Raw genomic sequence first — 26,434 nt, 5'->3', positions numbered from 1 at the left:
AAGAGGTCGCCCAGGCAAAAAGTTGTTCAAATTTTTTTTTCACAAATTGTAGCAAATCAATTTTGTCGGTTCTTTGAACAAAATAGGTCTCTTGTAGTTTTTCTGTAAACTTGATTGTTTTTAAAGTAATTACTATATAAGTGGGAATAAGCCACAATTAAAGGTTAAAGTACGTTTATTGACGTTTCAATTTCCACTTCGGAAATCGTTCTCAAAATACAAACATTAGTAAATTTACTAATTTACTAATGTTTGTATTTTGAGAACGATTTCCGAAGTGGAAATTGTAACGTCAATAAACGTACTTTAACCTTTAATTGTGGCTTATTCCCATTTAAATAGTAATTACTTTAAAATGCCACAAGAAAATAGCTTCAGAACAATATTGATTGTTTTTGAGTATGCTGGTTTAAATTCTCATTGTACAAATGAACGTCTACCCTGCCTTACGCGCTTCATTATCAATTAAAAAATAATGGTTTAATAGTTATTTATGCAAAAAGGGTGTTATTAAGATGGCTACACCCGGAGAGCAACCTAATTCTACCAGATAGCTTCTGGACCTAACGATGGATGTTGCTCAATGTGCGTAATCATCCGGCAACACCACTGATACATACAAAATATTCATATATATTTAGGTGCACTAAAATAAAAAGTAAAAACGTCTTAATTTTAGATTTTATATTATGTGAAGTGAAAAATAAAATCTTGTATATGTCACTGTTGATACCAGATGATTACGCCCATCGAGCCATATCTATTCTTTGAGACAGAGTCTCTCTAGCTGTATTATGTTGATCTCCACAGTTGGAATGGTCAATCATCGATGTATAAATAAGAGAGTTACATTCTCTAACTAAACAATAACATAAAGAAAAATACTACATAAAAAAAAGTAAAATATGTCAAAAACTCATCGTCGGTAGAATTTTTATATTTATCAATTTTCAATAGCTTCCATTGTAAACACATTCTTTGATAATAAAGATCATTATAAGTCATTAGGAGAAAAGAATTAGTTTTCATTGTCAACGCAAAGGAAACATGTATCTTTGCCGATTTGGTTACTGGCCATTAGACCAAAAATTTGTTGGCACAAACTACGAAAGCTCAGTTCTATTTCATTTTCGCAAGCGGATGAAAGTACCTACATCATGAAGAAGTTGCCAGTATCTGTCGTAAATTTCAAACAGGGTGTGACTCAGTATGCAAGTAAAACGTGTGGTGTTAAACGTATTTAACTATCATCTGAACTAAAGAAATGGTGACAGCTTGACTATTACTGTGGAAAAAGTTTCAAAAATGTGCGGTGTTGCAAAATTTATGACAATCGCGAAGAGTCCAAGCAAGGCGAATTGAAACTGGTACAAAAAAAGGAAGAAAAACAGTTTCCAGTCCAATTCACCTGAGAATACTTACGATGAGCGAGTGAAATCTCGAATAAGGAAAATTGGCCATGATTTTTTTGGAAAACATACCACCAACCGTCGACTGACTTATGAATAGAGTAAAAAAAGATTAGGACCTACCATCTTTTTCAAAAACCACATTTAGTAAAAGAGGTCGAGATTGGATAATGATAGAAAGAAAAGATATTATATCCTGGAGACACATGTATTTCAGACAAATAAAAACAAACATCGAGAAAAAAAGATATTGTAACCCTTGTTTACACCAATAAGTCTTGGACTAACGTAGGTGCTTCAGTCAAAAAGAAATGGAGGAACACAATGATCAAAAATTGACGAGGTGCCTTCATAAAAGGGCTTTCTAGACTGAAAGCTCCAACCAAAAAGGGGTCCTCGGTTTGTTCTTCTTCATGCTGGAAGCGAAACTGGTTTTGTGGCATGGGCGGTATTAACTTTCTTGGCCAAGAAGAGAACCGCTGATTACTAAGAACAAATGGACGGGGTCTATATGAAGAATGGTTTGAGAAGACGTTAATTCCAAACTTGACGCAAGACAAAGAATACGTTGTCGTTTTGGATAACGCGTTATATCACTCTCGCAAATTTGATTTCCCTAAAAAATTATGTAACAAAAGGCAAATCAAGACTGCTGTCTTACCTATGCGAGCCGAACCCGATTAGGATGGTGTGGAGTCAAGTGAAAAGGAATGTGGCTTTAAAAACCATCGATTTTTGAAGTAAAGGTAGACGGGTTGATAAAAGTAAAGATTTTTGAAACGAAGAGCAGTCGGTCCTGATTTCTCAGTCGACGTGAGTGGCATCGCTGCGCGCCGTAAGAGTAAGGGTGTGTTCATAACGGAGACCATCGCATGATATCCTCGCCTAGATCATAGCACTGACAGTGAAGTGAACGCTCACATTTAAAATAATGCATTTATTTTACCTGGCGATCGATACGATGGTCAGAGCGTAGTGTTGATCGTAGAGTACTAATGTCGAGGGTCGAAAAAATACTAAGCTTGAATACTATGCTCCAAGTCTATGGTCCGATACCTGGCTCGAGGCTGGGCTCTGCGCGTTGACGGTGAACGCTGGCATTTTTTAAATAATTAAAATGATGACAACTGACAAATGACATTTGACAATGAATGACAAATAAATAAAACGTCATTTATGACTATTACGTCACCTGTTATGTCTAGTTGAGAAGCCGTCCGTTTATTTCCTCCCCCTAAATTTTATTATAATTATAACCGTTCAAAAGATACGACAGGGGGAAGGGACTTTTGGTTAGCATTGTATTTTTAAACTTTTTATGATATCTAAGTTTCGGTATTTCCATTAACTCCCATTACGTGACAACCCTCATTTCTTTAATAGAAAAGTTGGTCATGTGATACTTCATTTGAAAGTAAATAATTTTTGTTTATTTATTAACCGATTAAATAGTAAAAATTAAAGTTATTTTTTTTTTCATTAACAATAATCAACGTTTAAAAAATAATATTTGCCATTTTACCTGTACTACTTTATTTTATGTACTTGGTCTATTATTTGTTTAAAAAAAAACTTTTAAAAAATAAAACTATTATCAAAAATCTATTGTTAATTATTTTTTGTATTATTTATAACTACATTAAAGTTTTCTTAAGTTTGGGAGTTAAAAATGCCTCACGTTGAGAATTTAATCGAAAAATGTGACGTACATAATTGTTATTTTTGGAGAGGTTGACATGAATTATCATGAAGATGTAGGTAGTTTTAATCGAAGATTTTCAGATCGTCAAATTTATAGACTAGAGCAACTTTCCTTAATGAAGACCTGGCGAAGGTACTGCAGCCTTATAATAACCGCCTCAGATTTTTCAAATTATACATGTATTCAGCCTCGTTATAAGGAGTAGACAACCAGAACATGAATTTCCGTATGACACAATGAACCGCGTTGAGGCATTCGAATGCTTAGAATATCTTGGGTATATCATAGAGATGATATGAGAGATATGAGCCATCAAAAGTATCCACACCAGAACAAATAGATGATTGTAAACAACCTGACTGAAGACAGTGCTTCTGGTTGAAGGCACTTGAACTTCCACTGATGGAGACGGCACTCAAAGAAGAAGGACATCTCTGGTTCCCAAACCATTCTGGATATCTTTTATTATTTATGTGGCTATCAAATAACCCTTTAAAAAAGTTTCAGAATGTGGCTCATTACACTTATGGTTTTGTAATCTTCCACATCGAATAATTACATAAGGTAAATATTTCATCTAACTATACATGCAGAAAATTTGATATCTCAATGTTTTCGAAAATAAACTTTTATGGTTGCAAAAATTTAAAATAGAAAATATTACACTTATTTTCTGTTTGATCTTTATCAAAGAAGTTTCGGAGAATAATGAAAGGAAAAAACGAACAAAGGTATAAACAAATACAGAAAGAAATCAAAATAGAAATCAGAATAGCAAAAGAAGATTTTTATAAAAGAAAATGTGAAGAAATAGAGCAATTGCAGGCAAAACATGATATTTTTAATGTACATAAAAAAGTGAAAGAACTTGCAGGTACACAAAAACGTAAGCAGCCAAATACCCTGTATAATGTCAACGGAAACATAATAACAGAACTAGAAGAACAGTTGAAGACATGGAAAAACTATATTGAAGAACTCTTTGCAGATGATAGACAACAATCTGAGCTAAGTAACATACAAGGAGATGAAGGTCCAGAAATAACGGAAGAAGAAGTAATGTACGCACTAAAAAGAATGAAAAATGGTAAAGCCCCAGGTCCAGATAAAATACCAACGGAAATCCTTAAACTAATAGAAAAAGACTCGATTCACAAACTTTTCAATAGCATTTATACATCAGGAAAAATACCACAAGAATGGCTTTTATCCACCTTTGTTACTATACCAAAAAAGATAAATGCCAAACAATACAGTGATTACCGTACAATCAGTCTGATGAGCCATGTACTGAAAATATTTCTGAAAATATACACTCTAGAGTACACAGAAAACTGGAAATGAACATCAATAATACCCAGTTTGGATTCCGAAATGGACTTGGAACAAGAGAGGCGTTGTTTGCACTGAACGTTATGTCTCAAAGATGTCTTGACATAAATCAAGATGTATTCATGTGTTTCATAGATTACAATAAGGCCTTTGATAAAGTGCGGCATGATCACCTAATCAGACTCCTGACAGAAAAGAATTTAGATAAACGAGACATCCGACTAATAGCAAATATGTACTACAATCAGAAAGCAGTAGTGAGAGTAGAGAATAATACCACTGAAGAAATTGAAATAAAGCGAGGTGTGAGACAAGGGTGTATACTGTCATCAACCCTGTTTAATCTCTATTCCGAAGACGTATTGAATAGAACACTCTCTGAGCAATCCGTAGGTATTAAAATAAATGGTGTTAGATTAAACAATCTGAGATTTGCCGACGACACCGTTCTGATCGCAGAAACACTTGAAGAGCTACAGACATTGGTGAATAAGATAGCAGACTGCAGCGAAGAATATGGACTATCTTTGAACATAAAGAAAACTAAATTTATGGTAATATCGAAATCAACACAAAATGTCCAAAATTTATATTTACACAATGAAATTATCGATCGAGTTATCAAATATAAATATTTAGGCACTTTTATAAATGAAGACAACGATAGCTCAGCAGAAATCAAAATAAGAATAGAAAAAGCCAGATCCATATTCACTAAAATGAAGAGAGTGTTCTGCGGAAGAGATTTGAGCCATGAAATGAAACTTCGCCTGATGAGATGTTACGTACTTTCTGTGCTGTTCTACGGAATGGAGTCATGAACGTTGAAAAAGATTGATACCAAAAAATTAGAGGCATTTGAACTGTGGATGTATCGCAGAATCCTGAGAATATCATGGACCGAGAGAGTCACAAATGTCGAGGTCTTGAGAAGAATGAATAAAGAAAAGGAAGTCATATTTACGATCAAAAAACGAAAACTGCAATACTTGGGACACATTACAAGAGGCGAAAGATATGAACTGCTTCAAATAATTATGCAAGGGAAAATAGCAGGAAAAAGGTCCATAGGAAGAAGACGAAACTCCTGGCTAAAGAATCTACGGGAATAGTATAGCTGTAGCAGCAACGAATTGTTTCGGTCAGCAGTTTCGAAAATACGTATAGCCCTGATGATCGCCAACCTTCGGAACGAAGATGACACTTGAAGAAGAAGAAAAAAGAAGTTTCAATATATGTTTTTATAAAGATATACTTTGTTTAAAACCAAACGATACGGTGACAATATTTTATATATTATTTTTTACTTCAACACTACTATCGATTGGCGGAAAAGTACTATATGTATCCCGTAGAAAGAGGTAGATCCTAATTGTGAAGTTGCATATCGTCTAAAAACTTTTTGGCACGACATAAAATATATTAATGATTTTTAAAGACCTTACTAAAAAAAACTCGTTGAACAAAAAAATAAGCTAATTAAAGTTTAATTAAATTATCAAGCCAGCTTTGAAATTTCTTTGAATAAGCTTATGACTATGAATAAAAGGCGCATCCTCCAGTATGGAAAGTTTGTTCATTTAGCAGTGTTGCCACATACGTTGAATAATAGGACGTTTAAAGCAATGCAACTGTTTTAATTTTTAAACATGATACACTACTTAAAATGTATAAATACGTAAGTGTAAACACAAATTTACTCATTTTTTCTTAAACAGTTTAAAAACTTTAATTTACACAACAAACGAATATTTGTTTCGCATGAAAATACAATTATGTTAAATTCAGGATTATTTAAAAATAAAAAACTTTTATTGCGCCAGGTTTTAGGAGAATAATTATTTATTGCGTTATGGACTTCTGTTATGCCTTTTGGTAACGGACCTGGTAACAATTTACGACTACGGGTGTAAATGTTCTTTCTTATGTTAGCTATGTCAGGGACTGTCATCAATGTGTGATGCCAGTGTGACTGGCATCACACTTAGCAACAGCAGTTTTTATAAGTTTGGCAGGCTTTTTTGTTATGTCCTCTACGGCGTTTCTTTTATATGCATTGGTTACCATCTCAAGCCATTTTGGATTGGCTTCATGATTGTCGCTAATTCTCCTTTGACTTTTATTTTTTTAAGCCTACATTGCATTGTTTTGCAAACAGCTAAGTTCTTAGCAAACCTTTTACATAAGGGACATGTAACTTAGAATACTTATCAACCTAACGGGTAATGTGGGCGTTCTAAAATTTATTTAACGTAGCATGATTGTAAATGTCAAGGAAATATGTTGGACAGGAAATGTGTCTGAAATTTTATTCGTAAATGTATGTATGCATTACTAAACCTGACTGGACATGGAACTCTACGCTTTTAAAAAATTTAAGTAGAAGGCCAAAAACCATTTTATAATATACAACATTTGGGATTTTCCTTAAAATTTCATAATTAAAGTCATAATTAAAGTTTACCTTAAACTGTTTGATCATTTCTCAATAATCTTTATTTACTGATAATTTACTGTACGAAAAATTGCCTATGGACCTTGTTTGGCAGTGATAGTTGTTATGTAAGCTAATAATAGTCTTTTTTTAACAATAATTTGTATTAAACTTCGTTTTAGACTAAAAGTGAGTTAAACTTTTCATAAAAAGTGCCGATTAAAGGAAAGTGCTTGTGAGAAACAAGCCTTTTATTGTGATGTTTTTCATCACATTCATGTTTGGAAGTTCATTTGCAAAAATCAAATAAAAAAATGAACCTCCAAAGAAATTTGTCAATGGAGGAGGCAGTGCGAGCATCGACTCTCCTAGATGAAGGATATTCAATGCGATACGTTGCAGGTTCGTTAGGAAGACATTATTCCAGCATCAGTCACAAGGTGAGGTGATATAATTAAACAGGGTCGTACCATCGAAGACCAGGCAAGGGTGAAAACGTTGCACTAATCAAATTGATGATCGTTTTTTGAGACAACGTGCTCTCAGAGATAGGAGAGTCACCAGCAATTTGCTAAAAAATAAACAAGCAGATCTTCGAAATGTCGCGATATCGTCTCGCACAGCTAGAAGACGTTTACATGAAGCCAAATTGAGCAACAGGAAACCGGCCAAAAAACCCTTGCTTACCAGAGAACATAGGGTTCAGAGATTGAATTTTGCAAGATTCCGTCAAAATTGGACATCGATGATTGGAAACGAGTTCTTTTCTCCGATGAGACTAGAGTAAGCCTAAAAGCTCCAGATGGTCGTGAGCGTGTCTGGCGAAGGCGACACCTTCGCCAGACACGCTCTACACCAAGCCACCACCTAAAGTACCTTTTGGTGGTGGCTCTAAAATGTTTTGGGGGGAATTTGTTTTGCAGCTCGTACGGAGTTGGTCCCCATACATACGACGAGGTCTATGAAAGCCCATTATTACTTAGACAACATTACTGTCGAGCATGTAATGCCTTTTCCTTCGTTTCTTTTTTATTTATGCAAGACAATGCTCGTCCTTATGTCGCTCGACAGGTTATTGGCTACCTAAATGATGTTGATATTCCATTGTTAGAGTGGCCACCTAACAGTCCGGACATGAATCTTATAGAGCATCTATGGGACTATCTCAAAAAAAAGATAGTCATAGACCCCCTATTGCCAATCACAACCAACTCATTGAGGCCGTTATTGAAGAATGGGAAAATATTCAGCAAGCTTTTGTTGAACATTTGATATTAAGCATGCCTCGACGCATAAATGCAGTCATAAGAAGTAGAGGAGGGCCTGCACGGTATTAGTGTTGACCCATATGCATTTTATTGTGTTACTTTACTGATTTTTTTCTTTTTGCAATTTGGGGTTATGCTAGCTTATTTACGCATTTCCGGCAAGAACATATTGTTAAAGAAACAATAAGGCAAATTAAGGTCATGATAAAGTCATGTTGGACTTATTTGTAGGTGTTTATTATTATTTCAATGTAACTGAGTTTTATTTTGAGTTCATATTGTAAATATTTAGATATTTAGATTAATTAAAGTGGTGTGTTAATTTTGTCCAGGAGTTTATATTAATAATAATTCAATATGGATGCCTAAATTTGATATTCCTTTATAAGAAGACATATACCTACTAATTCATTTTTAAGAAATTTTTTTGATAAGCAATGATTTATGTGTGTATTCCATTTTAATATTGGATGGTCCTTATTATTGTGTGCTCTTCTGGCCTATGAGCCTATGATGTTACTTTATTTTCTTTGCGCGAGAATCTTGGCAACATTGCCTTCCAATCAGGCAATGCAATATCGTTAGGTGAGCGGCGTGAGCGCCGGTAAACAGTGGCACGTTTTAAGAAATAACCAAGTTGTAAGTGTTCTGTCTGTGATTTTTGAAGAAAAAAATGGGTTTATGGAGACGGTATCCACGTGTGCCATCAGTAAATGACTTTAACAGTAAGTTTTGAAACTAATTTCTTGGAAAAATGTTTGTTTATGTACATAACCTATCACAAGAACAAAATTTTATGATATCGATTGTAGGAAAATTCCACGATTTTGGGGAAGAGACGTCGTTGTAAACAAACTGTTATCGCTTGAATAATAAGAAAAATTAGCGTTATTAATGTGGAATTTTTTTATCGGGTATACCGGTAGTTAATTGTCCATACTGTTACTTTAGATAAGTCATTAAATATTTTTCTAAACTTTACCAATAATTTTCTGGGTTCATTAGTTTTATAAGTGGAATTTTTCCGGCTATTGCTAAAGTTAACGAAACCAATAAAGATACAATAAGTAATCAATCAAAACGTTATTGCTTAATGAAATACAATTGGGAATTATACAGAGGTGTAAAGTTCAAGTATTATTTCACAAGAATTTTGCTGCATTTTGACTAATGCGTCTAATAATTTTATTAGATGCAACATCTTTTGTAGGCAGGATATGCGATGTGTGATAACTTTTTCAATAACAAGAGTTGTTATGTCTTTCTGTATATTTTTCTTAACCAAAAGTGATCCTGCGACATATAATATTGTGTTTTTATCCAGTGTTTCTGGATATCCAATGTTTTTACATCCAATCAAATGTTTACATTTGGGATCTTCTACTCTGATGTGTCGGATGTTCTTCCCCTTTTTATTAAGTTATTAAGTTTAAGTATTATAATGAAATATTCACTATTTTTAGTAGTGAGAGTCGTGTACATAGACGTATAAATAAAGATTCTTATAAATAAATTCTTTATTTATACGTCCATGGTCGAGTACATAAACTCTCCTTCGTTGATTTTCATTTTCGATTTTACCAATTACTTTTTAATCTCCTTCTACAATTCGAAGACGATAGGATTAGTAGTTCAACTCTGGATATTATTAACTGCAACAGACCCCTAATAATATGGTCTAAGGTAACACAAGCCACACAGTCATCAAAAAAATGGCAAAGCGTCAGGTCCAGATGAAATTACAGAAGTGAAATATACAAGCTTATAAATGATGGTAATGTTCTGAAGGCTATAACTTCGGTTTTCGGTACCATTTCAGAGGACACCTACCTAATGGTTGGTCCAATTCATTGTTCATAGCTCTACCTAAGAAGACAACAGCAAAAAACTGTGTTGATTATAAAAGCTTTAGTTTGTTAAGCCATTTATTGACCATTTTTCTAAAGGTAAACATGGCCATACTTGCTCAAAGATCTCGTAATATATCTGTAGACATGTATTGATTTATTAACTTTCAAAAGGCATTTGATCGTGTTAAGCACTCTATATTGATCAAAGTTATAAGAAACATTGACTTGAAAGGCAGAGATGTTCGCATAATTGCAAATTTGATTTGGATCAAACAACATCAGTTTAGTAGGTTTGGAATCATGGGTTCTTATTTATAAAAGAGGAGTAAGGCAGAGATGCCTCTTGTTGTCCCTGCTTTTCAACGTTTACACCGAAGGAGTTTTCAGAAATGCACTTTGTGCAAACCAAGAAAGAATAATTGTGAACGGTGAAATCATCAATAATTTGCCATATGCGGATGACACAGTACTTCTAGCTTCTACTCAAGAAGATCTGCGAACCTTACTTGACAGTGTCGTGTCTGGATCTGAACATACGGAAAACCAAAATACTCGTAATAAGTAAAAAACAAAATAGAAAATCGTCTATATATACAAATGGTACCAAACTTGAGAAAGTTGGATAAATTATTTAATTTGGATATGAATTCAATTGTAATGCAGAGAGTCATGGTGGAATTAGATCCAGAATTGAGCATACCAGAGCTGCTTTTAGAAGAATGTCCAAGGTATTATGTAACAGAAACCTAAAATTGTATACCTAAACCTAAAATAAACCTAAAAAGAAGAGAAAGCTGGAGTACTTCGAACATTATAATGAGAGGTACCAAATATAAGTTGCTACAAAATATTATGTAATGAAAAATAGCAGGCAAACGCAGTTCAAGACGAAGAAAGATGTCTTGGTTGAAGAACTTGCGAGATTGGTATAGTACTGACACAAGCAGGCTATTTAGGGTGGCAGTGAATAAAATTAAGATAGCTATAATGGTAACTAACGTTCTGAAAGGACATGTTACATAAACAAGAAGAATCTTGTGTCGGTCCCAGCCCGAGAATTTCTCTCCAGTCGTTTGTATCCTTCGTCTACCTCCATCAAGGACGTATTTTACACGGCCTTCTCATTCCAACGGACTTCGTGTCCCAACTAATAATAAATTATTTTCAATAATCTGTGTACACCTTAATCTAGGTGCTTTTTTCCAGTCACCGGCCACCAATTTGATCACTAAGCAATATCTTCCTATCTTAAATGTCATTCATACGTGACATCTAAATTGGCACTCTCAACTTCTATTATAATATCAGGATTTTTGTAAAGACATAATAGTTCCTTTTTTGTTTCAACTTACCTAATAATATTATACTGGATAACTTCATTTTCCCTAGGTAGTTTTTTCTAGCAGGCACGTAACATATTGTTAGTCGCCTTTATTCCTTCCATAACGAGACTCGGAGATTTTGCAAAATTAGAGATATTTTTTGCGGCTACTATTTTCCTATATTCTTAATTCCTTTGTTCTTCTTCTTCGTCTTCCTCTTTATAAGCAATTCTGCTTGTTCATTAGCGGATTAATACCTATATGTAAGGTTGTCATTCCATCTTTTGCGCGATCGTCCGATACTTCTTCTGCCGATTGGTGACTTATCTCTTGCTATTTTAACGACACGGGTCTCCTCCATTCTGCTTATGTGGTTATTCCATTCTTTTTTTCTATTTTGTGTCCATTCATTTATACACTGTACGTTACATTTTCTTCTTATGTCTTTACTTCTCTTTCGATCTCTCAGCGTATTCCTGTAATTCTTCTAAGTACTCTCATCTCTGCCTTTTCCAGTAGCTTTGCGTTGTGGCTGGTTGGTTCTTTGCTGACTATTATTGTTTTAGTTTTCTGAGATAAGATTGACATATTACATTATTTTGCTCTTATATTAAATTTGTGGACCAGTCTTTGCAGACTATCTTCATCTTGGGCTATCAATATTGCGTCGTCTGTGTAATAGACTATTTTGATTTCTTTGTTTCCCATTCTGTATCCTATTCCTTTGTTAACGCTTTTCATGATTTTATTCATGATCAAATTAAAGAGCATGGGGCTCAATGAATCCCCTTGTCTTATTCCGCTGCCCATTATCTTCTACAGTAGATGGATTACATCTTTGAGTCTTACTCTGTCAAACGCTTTCTTTAGGTCAATCAGATACAGAAATGTTGGTCTATTATATTCTAGTGATTTCTCAGTAATTTGCTTTATAACGAATATTGCATCTGTACACGATCTTCCACTACGAAAACCCTGTTGTTCATCTGATAAACTTATTCTCTGATTTATTAGCACTAATTAAATTTTAGCATAGTATTTAACAAGTTTATACCTCCGTAGTTTTCTGGCTGTTTTTATCTCCTTTTTTAAATAGTAGAATTAGGTCGCTCGTTCTCCATTTTTCCGGTATTTTATTGTGTTTTATAATTTTATTAATTAATGTTGTTTGTTGTTCTGTCATTGCTGCTCCACAATATTTCAGTAACTAGTTTGGTATTCCGTCTTTACCTGCTGCTTTTCTGTTCTTCAGGTTTTCAAGAATTTTCCGAACTTCCTGTACATTTAGATTAAGTTCTTCATTTGTGGTAATTTCTAGTGTTTCCGGTTCTATGGTCGTTTGTTCTTCTTCTGCATATAGCTTTTTTATGTATTCGATCCACGTCTCCTTTTCTATGTGTTTTGGTTTTATTAGTTCCTTGACCTCCGTTCTTTGACCTCCTATGAAGCGTCATATTTCCTTTTGCAGACCGTAAAAATCATGTTCCATTTCTTTCGAAAAGCGTTCAAAGTGATCATTTTATTTTTGTTACAAGTGCATGTGTTTTGTTTCTAATTGTCTTGTAATTATGGTATGCCTCTTGTGTTTTGGTTGACATGTATTTCAGGTAAGTTTTTTTCGTTTCTTTACATTTTTCTTTCGCTGTTGTACAAAACCATGGAGTTCTTCGCCTTGGGAACGATTTATTTTTATTTATATTTCTTTCACCAAGAACTTTCTTGCCGAGGCTAAGATATTAGATTTAATTTTTGCCCAGCTTTCTTCGACTCTATCACTTTCTGTGATATATGTATTTCTGCTTTTTTCGGTTATCCTTTTTTGGAGTAGGTATCTTGTGGAATTATCCTGTAAGCTGTCTACTTTTATCTTTATGGTGTGTTCTGGTTTTTTGTAATCACATATATGTGTTTTCATTCGGATTTTGCACAATAACAATTTATGATCGCTTCCCATTTCTGCTAATGTTACAGAATATAGTCTATCATAGATCTTTGTCCTCTACTGTTTTCAAAAGTGTATTTGTATTGTTCTTTGTGAGGGAAAAATGTATTATTAATACGAATCTCTGATATTTTCGTTATATCGCTGTTTTATTTCTGAAACTATATCAATGCCAACACGGGCGTTAAAATCACCTATAATGATTATATATTCATCATTTGGGGTCTCGTTTATTACAGTCTGAAGGTGTTCGTAGAAGTTTTCCCTTGTGTTGGTATCTCTGTTGTTCTCTGGTGCATAGATTGCTATAACATTTAGAGGTTTGACATCCAGTTTAATTTTTACACTTAATATTTAAAATAACTTTTAACAATCACCTCGCATTAATATACCGGACACAACGTAAAAAAATAGTAGGACAGAAACATTCGTCTTCAACTTAATTTAAATTGATGTTTACAGTTTAGCATTGGTCTTAAGTAAAGGAGCCAACTTTTATGTCAACATGATGTTTCCGGTGACCTTGAGTTTTCCCTTCATGAAAGCTTGTTGAGGGTTCAGTTTTCCTTCGGCCATGAGCATAAAATCGTCATCTGAGATGGTTAAGGTTGTGTTGGGTTTGCCATCAGGTTTTCCTTCAAAGACCTTAGCATCCTTTGTAATATTGTACAAGAAGACTCCACCAACAGATTTGGCGTTGCTCGGATCGGCCTTGACTTTGTCAATAATAAATTCAAAGATAGCGTCACTTTTTAAATTGGACATACTGAGTGATTTTAAGGTTGCCGTTGTGGACACGTCAGGTTTGACAGATTTAAGGTCTATGTAGGCACCTGATTTTGCATTGACGGCGAACTGTTCGGTTTGTAGTTTGTAGTTACGCGTAGGTCGAATCAAAAATGATATATGAAATCCAGTTTAATTTTTACACTTAATATTCTTTCAGAGGTATATTTACATTCTACTAACAGGGCGACTTCTTCTTTGGCTCTGGTTTCTTTCGCCACACCACTATAAATCATCAGATAGTCATCTAGCACAATTTGACCCTTTCCTTTTTACTTTGTCTCTTGTTGTGCACATATGCCTTTATTTTTTTATAAAAGCTCTTTTATAATTTCCTGCTCTCTTGTGTTTAGCGACTTTACGTTCCAAGTACCGATGCGAAGTATATTTCTCGTTTTCCATAAATTCGTTGTCCCCTTTCTCGCGTTAGTCGCCGTAAAGAAATCATGAATGTTCCGAGGCATAATCCCGTTTCTATGAGCTGTATGGTTTTAAAGTCTATCAGTAGGGTGCTAACCTGGCTGTAGACCCCCTCCTCCTTTATCAGGGCTTGGGACCGGCAACAGTTCTGTCGAGCTACCCGATCCACCCAACAAAACAAAACTTGTTAATGTCATTCATTTCTTGTCAAATATTCGACTATGTAGAATTGTAGCCCTCCGACGAAGAAGTAAGTAATTCAGTAAGGTAATATACGTCGTTAAGTCATTTAAAATGAGTTTTGTAATTTCCACGAGAGAATTTATAGACACATGCAGTTTCATCGAATGGCTTTTTTTAAATTGCGCTAAATTTCTTAATGTTATTATATTCATATATCCATAAAATTAGTGGTAATATCCAAACATATCCTTCTTTATCTAAATAATAATTCATTAGCATTTTTAAAAACCGCCTTATTCATATGAAAAAAGTTCATAGCTGATGGGATTATTTGACCTGAACTTCTCTTTTATCGTAACCTGACGTTAAGATGTTTATAAGAGGTTTATTTATCTATGCGAAAATAAGACTGCTTACACTAAGCACCTTCTAGATCAAATAAGAATTACCCAGTACTCAGTGTCGTTCATTTGTCGTGTTATATCATTAGATGGGTAAGCATCAAATATAAGGGTATTTGAGTATAATAAACTATTTTATTTAAAATAGCTTATATGGCATTCGACTTGCCTTAATTTATGGTCTCTTTATTTAAAGAAATTCCTAAGCCCCCAAAAATGTTGACCAACTAAACTTAAGGTCTGATTTCTGGAATAACTAAAAGAATATAGCCAAAAAGAATTATAACCTCTTCATAACCCAAGATAGAAACGTATCTTCTTAGTTAGCGATTTAATTGCCAATTGTAGTTTTGGAAAGAACTTATAGTATAAAATATTTCTCCAGATGAGCGTTAGAACCATGTTGCCATAGCGTTTAACAATGAATAGCCATGAATAATGGCGTCTTCTTACTAAGCTGCTTCTGTGTGTTTTATGCTCTATTACACGTTAAACTAACTGGTATCTTTCGCCTCTTGCGCTGGAGAACCACTTCCTTACCTTTCGTAACCATAAAATTCGCAGTATCCTCCTGTATACATACCTTTTCAAGACCTCTTTTTCCTATTTGCGAGTTCATTGTTTAGCTTTCATATCCGTAGAGTAAAACAGAAAACGTAGCATCCGAGCATCCCATTTCTGAGCCTTAGGTTAAGGTATAATCTTGTAAAAAATGTCTTTATGCTCATGAATTTATTCCTCGATTGGTCGAATCTTTATATTATTCTTATCACACTCACTGTTGATATTAGCTACCAGATATTAAGTATATAGAGGATTTGTTCTATTTTTGGCACTTGATAGGCATATGTAGGTATATTGACGTCTTTGAAGCAACTAGTATTGTTGTTTTGGATACATTTAACTGTAAGCCAAATATTTCGCTACAACGTACTACGGAAGATATTGTTTTATAGCTCTGGTATGTTGTGTGCTATTAGGACGGTGCTATCCGCCTACATCATCTTGTTTATCGTAGTTCCGTTTATCCCGATTTTACCTCATCTTATGCTTTCCCAGATCTAGATTCCGAATACAGATTAAACAGGAATGTCCAAAAGCCTGATGTTCAGACTTTCAGACATGGACATCAGGCTATCAGACAAGAAAAGAAATACTTGGATCCGCAACAAAACAAAAGTGACCGATGTATTAACGCAGATAGCAAAACTTATCAGGAAGTTCGCTGGACATACCATAAGACAGAAAGACGACAGACGGAATAAGATGATTATACACTGGAGACCATATAGTTACAAACGAAAAAGAGGAAGACCACAAATGAAATGGTCAGATGACTTGAAGAAACACGCAGGCCCGAAATGGATACAAACTGCCTACAAAAGAGAGACGTGGAAGAAGGAAGAGGAGGTCTATATCCAAAATTGGACAGCAAGGGTTGTATAGATAGATAGATAGATAGTCCAAAAGACAAAGTAATCCTCGTCTAATAGTATATCTTTCGATGGCGTTTTTTTTTCTATTTGCACTTTTGCCGTTTGGTGCCAGTAGAGTTCTTTCATAATGCTAAAATCTTCTTCATCAATCACGATTGATGTCAGAATTTCGATCATCTATTGACGGCTCACGTAATCAAATTTATTGTCATTAAAAAATATTGGTGTGATTGTTACTTTAGCTTAGGCGTTAAAGTAAAATATCGAACATAATGACTGTATTAGATTTTTGTTTTGATACAGGGCAGCGACAGCCGCTTATACGTATTTCGGCCTCTTTAGGTCTCCTCAGAGCGGTATAGCCACTACTATGAACGAAAACAAAAATCTTTCCCGTCCTAGATAATAGTTATCAAAATAGCTATATACGGGCGTTACTACGCCATCTAAAAACAAAAAGAGAAATCAAACGATTTCTACCTGGCGAAACCGAATTCAAATTTTTCCCACTGTGCTTCCTAAAACTTGCGAAGCAAACAGCTTGATAAATTACTCGGCAAGGAAATCTAAAATTGCATTCCACATGCCGAAAAATGTGTACCTCTTTGATAAAAAATTAACCTGTCGGTGAGTTTTTTAAAAATGTGGTCGTAGTTCCTAATAATGCCTTTGTTTGCCAGCCACCCTGTATATAAAAAGTTATTTAATATCTAGTTCTTATTCAAAAACTCTCGCTTGATGTGACTTAAGACTGTCAAATATAGAAGATCACAATCTGTAATCCCCAATACAATTGGACATAATAAGAGGTCGTTGCATTTGGCTATACTCTGTTGTACTTAGTTGAAAACGTAGATCATTAATACAATATAACAATCAATAAGAATTTTTATTAAAATCTTATTCAATTATCTCAAAATATAATTATTATATTAAGTTAAATCAATTTTATTAGCTTTAATAACTCTTTGAGTCTTAAGTTTCTTGACATCATAATGTTTAAATTTATCGTTCGGTGCATTATTCATCGCTGTGTAATTACAAAAGGTGTTAAATTCTTTTTTAATGCGATATTTTTAGATTGGGATACGATACTCAACAAAAATTCTACAATAAAACGTTTCCATTCATTCGCCTCACACATGTTTAAAAGTACAGTGTGATTCAGAGGGACATCAAAATGTATAGAGATAAGATATTAGTAATGCGTTAGGTACATCAATGTATTTTGTATATTTACTTAATATATTTAGATCAAAATGATGAGAAAATTGTGAAGAGCCGCCTGCAGAAAATTGGCAGGAGTTCCAAACAAAAATTATTGATAAAGCAAAGGAAACCATATCCCAACGTAAAAAACCAAAATATCCATGGCGGAATCAAGAAGGTAAAAATTCACTTAAAAAGATAAATAAAGAATGTCAAGATTATAACTGTAATAGATCTAAAAAAATACGTGAGAAATTTTTCAAAACGTGAAAACATCTAAATTACTGAGAGAAATCAAAAGAACATACATAAACTAACAGCTGCAATTAATTTTTTTTAATAATAAAACATCCCTTTATTAAAGAGCTGTCTTTTTCAATCTGATCAGAAAGATCAGTGAGCAGTTATGTTCCGTCCTAAATTAATACTTATAAATACTTAAAACTATATATATATATATATATATATATATATATATATATATATATATATATATATATAGATATATACATACTTGGCCTCTTATCTCGTCCATGATGGATCTTTTCCAAGTTTGTACTGGGCTACCTCTTTTTCTTTTCCCTTGGAGATTCCACTCTAGGGCAGTCTTCGCGATACTAGAACTATTTTTTCGGAGTGTGTGACCGATCCAACCCCACTTTCTGGACTTAATTTCATTTTGTACCCTCTTTTGTTCGGTCAGGTGTAGCAGATCTTCGTAACACCATGATGGTGTTAGGCCAGAATATACCAACAATTCTTCGTAGACATTTGTTATCAAAGACCTGCAGTTTGTCTGTGAGGCTGTTTGTCACTTTACAGGTTTCACATCCGTAGAGTAGAACAGACATGACATTTGATCAGTATATTCGGATCTTTGTCCTTGTAGTATACTCGCCAGATCTCCAAACAGGGTTGAGCGTGCTGAAAACTTGTTGGGCTTTACGATACGAATATCGTCTTCTGTACCTCCGTTTTCTGCTATGACACACTTTCAAGATACGTAAAGTTTTTCACATTTTCAATCTGCATATTGTCGATAGTAAATAGTGTGTTGTTCCTTGCATTTATTCTCATGGACTTGGTTTTACTAATATTGATTGTCAAACCTATTTTATTGGCTTTAGTGGAAAGTGTTTCCAATTGGTAAGCCAGATCTTGGAACCTTTGACCTAATAGGCAGATATCGTCCGCGTATTCTAGATCGCTTAGGCGTGTGGTTAACGTCCATTGTATCCCTCTTGTGTCAGAGTCTAGTTTGGAGAGAACATAGTCTATAGCTATGTTAAAAAGAAACGGAGAAAGCACGCATCCCTGTCTAACTCCAGTAAGTACGTCGAATTCGTCACTGTTGATCCCATTGTGTGTCACGCTGCATTTTGCATCAGTATATAGTGACTTTATAATAGAAATTATTTTTTGCGGGATGTTTCTTAGCTCTAAAATTTTCCATACAGCAGCCATGATCATTATCATTATCATTCTGGCTTTACAATCCTGCGTGGGTCCTAGGCTCCTCAAGAATCTCTCACCAGTCGTCCACATCCATCGTCTTTCTCCGCCAAGTACGTATTCCCATATTTCTCATGTCTTCATCGATGGTATCAAGGAACCTTTTTTCTAGCTGGGTTATTTTGCTATATCCGCATTACATGCCCTATCGACCTCAGACGTCCTATCTTAATATGTTTTACGATATCAGATTCCTGGTATATTTTATAAAGTTCAAAGTTGTATCGTCTTTTCCACACTCCATTGTCGTTCACTGCTCCATAGATTCGCTTTAGTACTTTTTTTTCGAAAAATCCTAACATGTTTTCATTATTTTTTGTTAGAGTCGAGGTCTCTAAACCATATGTTAGGACTGGCCGTATTATTGTTTTGTAGAGTTTTATTTTTGTATTTCTCGATATAATTGTGGATTTAAGGAGGAGATAAAGCCCAAAATAGCATCTGTTGGTCGTGCAAATTCTGCGGTTTATCTCTGCCGTAAAATTATTTTGAGTGTTAGGGAGCGCTCCCAGGTATACACATTCGTTCACTGCTTCGATGACGTCGTTTTCTATAACAAGAAGTCGTAGGATTTGTGGTTGTGGGCTTATTTTCCTATGCTTCGTTTTGTTGGTGTTTATTATTAAACCCATTTTTGAAGCTGAGTTTTTTAATGCCTCTCGTATGTAGCATTAAACTCTCAGAAAACCTAAGCAGAATGACAAACACATTTTAAACGGTAACTCGCATTATCAGCTCAGTTACTGCCCCACTATACGCCGAGTTACTTAAATAAAAATTGTTGGTGACTGTCATAATGTTCGATAGTCGAGAAGTGATCTAAGAACTGAAATCGCATGTGGTCAGCTCTAACATGGTATGGGAATGAAAAAAATACTGTGGATTCCGGAATTTACAGGAGTAAAAGGAAATGAAATTACCACAAGTTAGCCAAAAGAGATACAAAAATACCACCTATGGGATCAGAACCGTTGCACACTTATTAACAGCTTAATGTTAAAAGAAAGAAAAAGAGAAATACATCTCAAATGATGCAAATATTGGAAAGACTTAAATGACATGAGGCAATTAAAAATACTGCTAGGTAACTTCAACTTTTCTTCTTCTTAGGGTACCTGTCCGTTCCGAATGTTGGCGATCATTCAGGTTATGATGACTTTGTTGGTTGCTATACGGAATAGCTGTGTTCTTTCTATACCATGCTCTCAGGTTAACAAGCCAGGATATTTTTCTTCATCCTGGGGCTCTTTTTCCTTTAATTTTACCTTGCAAAATGCATTGAAGTAGCTCAGATCTGCCTTTATGTCTCATTATATGTTCCAAGTACGGTCCTTCACGATGTTAAACAAATCCGCGGTTGTGTTCATCCTCCTTAGTACTTCTTTATTGGTAACTTTGTCTGTCCATGGTCTCTTCGGGATCCTTCTATATAACCATAGCTCAAAAACCTGAAGTTTTGATAGAGTTTCCGCCTTCAATGTCCACACTTTTACTCCGTACATAAGCACTAAGTACACGTTACATCTAGGAAGACTTATTATTTTTGTTTCTGGGTGAGGTCATGGTTCTTGAACACAGAGCTCGTAGCCAAGAATGCACTTTTTGCCTTTCCGATGCGACATTTAATCGCTTAGGTATTGTCCATTGATTATAGTTCGCAAGTAGTTGTACTGTGAGACACGTTCAATTCTCATTTGGTTCATATACAGATTTGCTTCGGTTATGTTTTCCTTGCTGATGATCGTTAGCTTGGTTTTGTTGGTGTTTATATCCAGTCCATATGTTCTACTTATTTACGTTATTTTGTTCATTATGTTTTGCAACACTTCTATGGTATTGGAAAACACTATTGTATCATGTGTATACCGCAGGTTATTGAGCTTGACTTCATTTATTTAGATGCCTTCATCAATATCTCTTAAAGCCTCTTCAAAAATGTGCTCCGAGTACAGATTGAATATCAGTGGTGAAATTATGCACCCCTGTCTCACTCCCCTTAAGATTTTGACTTAATCTGTATATTTTTCATTTATTCGGAGCACTGCTGATTGATTCCAATACAGTTTAGCTATTATTTTTAGGTCTCTTCCGTCAATCCCGGTCCTCTTCAGCACTTCCATCACTTGTTCATGCTTGGCTCTATCTAAAGCATTGTTGTAGTGAATCAGACATGCAAAAACATCACAGCTGACATCTCTACATTTCTGAAACAATACCTGCACGCTAAATAAAGCTTTCCTCGTACCAACGGCGTTTACAAATCCAAACTGATTGGGCGTAATTTGTTCCTCTTGTTTTTTTGGGCAATGGTACAAACTCAGATTTGAGCCACTCTACTGGTATTTTTCCTAGCTTGCTTATTTCATTAAATATTTCAGTTATTATTTTTATTTGTTCTTTATCTCATAGCGTAGCAGTTCTGCAGGAATTTCAACAAGTCCCGGTGCCTTTCCATCCTTCATTTGCCTGACGGCTGCCGTTATTTCTTCTGGTAGGATTTCGGGACCTGAATTTTCTTCAGTGGTGAGTTCTGGTATTGTTCTAAGGCCGTGGAAAAGTTTCTTCACGTATTCTTCCCATACTTTCTTCTTATCTTCTTTGGCTATGGCAAGATTGCCTTCATCATCTTTTATTTTTTGCTGTTGCGTTTTCGGAACTTTCCTGCTATTTCTTACACCTTTCGATCCAACTCTAACAGATTTTAAATTTGCATTGTTCAATATAGTTCTCAACTATTTAGTTTCTTGTTTATCCAATTGTTTTTAAGAATTCTGCACACAACTTATCAGGTCCTACATCTTTACAATCTTTGATTTTTCTTCGTCTACATCTTTACAATCTCACTTCGTCTATTATAATCGTGGGTCCTGTTTGATATTCCATGTCGTTAATAGTGTTATGTCGTTCATCTGTAAAAGTTATTTCCACATATCTCGTGTGTGCAGTCTTTCTTGTATACCCAATACCAGTTTATCATGGTTGTCAGTCAGGCATCCAACTCTTCTAGGCCGTATAAGTCTGTAGCTTTTTGAACTTTTTTTGCTTATTAAACAAATCGTATTTGTTGCAGTAGTTGTATTTCCACACATTATTCTGGTAGCTATTTATCCTTAGCTATTCTAATAGCGTTTTCTTCGTCTATCTTTTTGTATGATGTTACGACTGATCTTTGCACTTTCGCCATTCCCTCATCAAGCTATAATGTCTTGTGAGATTCTTTACAACCTTTCAAGTTTTTGTTACTAACCTTTATATAAAGATACTTATAACACACGTATGGCAGTAATACTTATAATAACATGGGTAACTCATGTGATAAATCCAACAGTACTTAACCATACAAACCAACAAGCTTGACAATTTTTGACGTGTTATGGAAACAAAAAATACAATCTTTTAACTATTAATAAAAGAAATGGTATAGAATAAACAAAGACCTATGAGGAAATAATCCTCGTGATTGATGAATCTTGGGCAATTAATTGCTATAATATATCACTTCTGTTACGTTGATTTTGAAAAAGCATTTGACAAAGTAAGACATGAAAAATTAGTCCAAATTCTAAAGACAAAAAACGTACACCATAGGCACTTACGAATAATAACAAACCTCTACTGGACTCAAAGAGCACAAATCGTAATAGATAACGAACCTAGTCCAGAAATTGAAATCAGGAGAGGAGTTAGGCAGGGATGTATTATGTCCCCATTACTATTTAATGTATATAGTGAAGCCATTTTTAAAGAAGCATTACTATCTCAAAGTGAAGGAATAATAATGTAACGGAATGATAATGTAATGAATATAAAAAAGACCAAATATATGATAATAACAAAGAAAACAAATATACCTACCAACAAACATAAATTTGGAAAATGTACCAATAGAAACGGTTGATAAATACAAATACCTTGGAACCTGGATTTCAGACAATAATGATCAAACAAACGAAATAAGAGCAAAGATAGAAATAGCAAGAAATGCGTTTGTAAAAATGAAAACAATTCTATGCAACAAAGACCTTAGATTAGAACTGAGAGTAAGAGCACTGAGATGCTACGTGTTTTCGATACTGCAATATGGACTTGAAAGCTGGACATTAAAGCAAGAACACATAAATAAGTTACAGTCCTTTGAAATGTGGTGTTACAGGAGGACGCTTAGAATAGCATGGACACAGAAGAAAACTAACACGGAAGTATTCCAAAAATTGGCAAAAATGCGAAATAATAAACACAATAAAAATAAGAAAGTTACAATATCTGGGACACGTAATGAGGGGACAGCGATATGAACTGCTAAGGCTGATAGGCAGGGAAAGATAAGAGGAGGAAGGAGTATAGGAAGAAGGAGAGTGTCATGGTTGAAGAATTTAAGGGACTGGTTTAAATGCAGTTCAATAGAACTCTTCAGAGCAGCAGTAGATAGAGTAAAGATAGTGATGATGATATCCAACCTCCAATCGGGAGACGGCACTTAAAGAAGAAGAAGAATATATCACTCCAGTAGCCAACAGCGTACAGTGTCAAGATCCATAGAGATTTGACATTTGAAGCACATTCGGAAATGTTCGCAAAGTTGATTTTGTATAAATTAGGTGTGTTTCTAATATTCCCAATGTTTTTTTAAAATTTATTTTATAAAAAGCTTTAACTATTTCATATAAAACTATAAGGACATGTAAACATTTTAAAATACATCCTTCACGTATACATTTTATGTTGTAAATAAACAAATATTCAATTGTGATTCCTTCACATAGGACTAAATATTTCGATGACTTGCAAATAGTGCTTTATCAATAAGACAAATGTATTATCTTAAATCAATTCGGAAAATATAGTAATATCTAGTCTCTGAAATATGTGTCAATATATCCCTGTCGTCTTTATAGAATGTATTGTAGTTCACGGTTACCCGACATGATTTGAACTTTCCTTTTGGACGCTGTTCAAAATTCAGTAAATTTTTTCAACACGTACAATTTTATTTATACTTACTTCCAATTTATTTTTTTCATAAATGTCAAGTATTAATTAGTATCAATCAGTAAATAGAATCAACTATCGCAAACCTCTCTTATCGTTGATAATGATATTGTCAGTATACAAATTTGCAATTATCAAGAAAAGGGGTAAACGGTGAGACATTGTTTATCGTAAAATTATCGTTGAACTTCCGAAGCTATTTGTTTATATAGTGAATTATACTCTCTATTTTTGTTAAAACTGTAAAAGGACCGTAAAGTCATGCGGATGATACTTAGTAGGGGTAAGTGTTTTTTTTTTTAGTTTTTAACTACAAACTAATGTAAGGCGTTGTAATATTAAATTAACATCTACTTCTTAACTAACGTGACACAATAAGAGTAAATGAAGATTCTTATTCATTCATAACATTACATAAACTCTCCTCTTCTTGTTCTTCATTATGATCATTTTAAACTAACTATTTTTGTTTGCTAATAATTTATTCACCACGGTAAAAGAGGATATCTATACACCTATATGAAGAGAATAAAAATCGGTTTTATTACCAGAATAGATCCATTGACCTTTATAACTTTCACCTGTATGTGTTTCATGAGAGGAATCGGAAACAGTACTCGGTGAATTTGGACTTGGAAGCAAAAACCAACGAGCAGAAACCCCAATACACTTGAAACTCCATGAAAAAATTAACGAGTTCCCATTGGAGCGAGGTTTTAGGCAAGGAGACACAATGTCACCCAAGCTCATCACAGCAGTTCTGGAGTATGCTTCAAAAAACACATGCAACCCAAGACAACTTAAAAAGGTTCATGTAAACATTTTTAATAGATATGTGAGTCTGTGTTTATAATAAACAATTAGTTCCGTGGGAAGTACTAAGTACTTTTAACTAGACTAACCACAGACGATATTAATTATAGAGTGAACTGAAATACGGCGTACTTAACCGCAGTGGCGCACCAGGGGGGGTTTGGGGGTTAAAACCCTCCCAGGACCCTATTCCGACACTGTTACTCACACATTTTAAGGACTCAAAATGGAGGTAACATCATAAAAAAAATTCGGTGACCAACCAAACCCCCCCCCTCAGGGGCAAATTCCATGTGCGCTACTACTTAACCGTTGTCAGATCCAATGAAGACGGTCTACGAATACAATATTATAGGTTCAGCACAAGCACTAAAGGCCGCTTAAAATAATACTAATTACAGTAGGCGCCAGTTACGAAGATTCAGCCAAATCCCTATTTTCCTACCGATTCGATCCGAGCGCCCTGTTTAGATAATTATCCACGCTGTCACTAGCGCAGCGGTCACTATTTGATGCCGATAATTATATAAAAAGCCACACGCCACGTGCGCGAAGTTGGATCTTCCTAAGTGGCGTTTACAGTACATGGTTTAATAGGTTCACAGAAAAATGGGGATATAAGACATAGGAAAACATGTAGCATAAGCTCAGCGATGAAAAATGGACTAAAAAATTGTTGGAACGGTGATCCCGTGAAGATATGAGAATCCGGGAAAGGCCACTGACGCGATGGACAGATGACATATGAAGATAAAGCATAACTGGGTGCAAACTAGAATTTTCTGGAGGCGTATGAAGGAGAATTATGTCCAGCAGTAAACGCAAGAAACTAGATGATGCTGGTAATGATGATGATGATGATGATGATATCTTTATTCATTTTTTGGTTTTTGGTGTATTATTTCGGAATGTATTTAACCTTATATATTTGAACATAACATAACATATCGATGAATATTCGATCTTTATTTACCAAACGCGCGAATATTACTGTAAAATCAGACATTTGACAATGAAATAATTGTATTACACAAAACAAAATTCAACATCCATGCAAATAACAACACCCAATACACTACTCAGTGGTTCTTTATTCGTTGACATTAGATAAGTTAGATAGATTAATATTTCCAAATGAAAAAAAAAGTGAGCGCTATCTAAATTTAGAAATATACACAAACAAAAGCGTTATTAAGTTAAATGAAAAATATTTATATTTTATTGATATTATTAGATGTTTAACGATTAACGATGCACTTGACTTATCAATGTTGAAACCTAAATAAAAAATATTAGCGTGGTCGTATGTACTGACAAATAGTGATAATCACGCTTTTCTTAGTGGTTTCCCTTTTCTGTCATAATTTGTTTAAATCCTTGAAATGATACCACCAGACTTAAACAAGATTATAACGTGGTATTTTGA

The 26,434-nt window shown here is 34.5% G+C and overlaps 1 protein-coding gene and 1 pseudogene across 4 annotated transcripts in view; one reads left to right on the top strand and one right to left on the bottom strand.

Annotated features, from left to right (window-relative positions):
- The window catches only part of Tps1 (Trehalose-6-phosphate synthase 1), a 127,003-nt gene that overhangs the window by 26,959 nt on the left and 73,610 nt on the right, over window positions 1-26,434 (top strand). The window contains exon 1 of one of the 4 annotated variants that reach the window (XM_072529353.1): window positions 8,722-8,870. The exons of 2 other annotated variants lie outside the window; for them this stretch is intronic. In XM_072529353.1, coding sequence (XP_072385454.1) covers window positions 8,819-8,870 — 52 coding nt within the window. In that variant the 5' untranslated portion in view covers window positions 8,722-8,818. Of the gene's footprint in view, window positions 1-8,721; window positions 8,871-24,441; window positions 24,479-26,434 lie in introns of those variants that run through there. One more of the 4 variants, XM_072529355.1, reaches the window with a different exon arrangement.
- Window positions 13,625-14,125, bottom strand: LOC140438212 (non-specific lipid-transfer protein-like 1; annotated as a pseudogene).

Source organism: Diabrotica undecimpunctata, chromosome 4 (genome assembly GCF_040954645.1).
Source record: "Diabrotica undecimpunctata isolate CICGRU chromosome 4, icDiaUnde3, whole genome shotgun sequence".
Taxonomy (NCBI): domain Eukaryota; kingdom Metazoa; phylum Arthropoda; class Insecta; order Coleoptera; family Chrysomelidae; genus Diabrotica; species Diabrotica undecimpunctata.
Note: the sequence above shows the minus strand (reverse complement) of the source record. Positions and strands in the feature narration are given on the sequence as shown.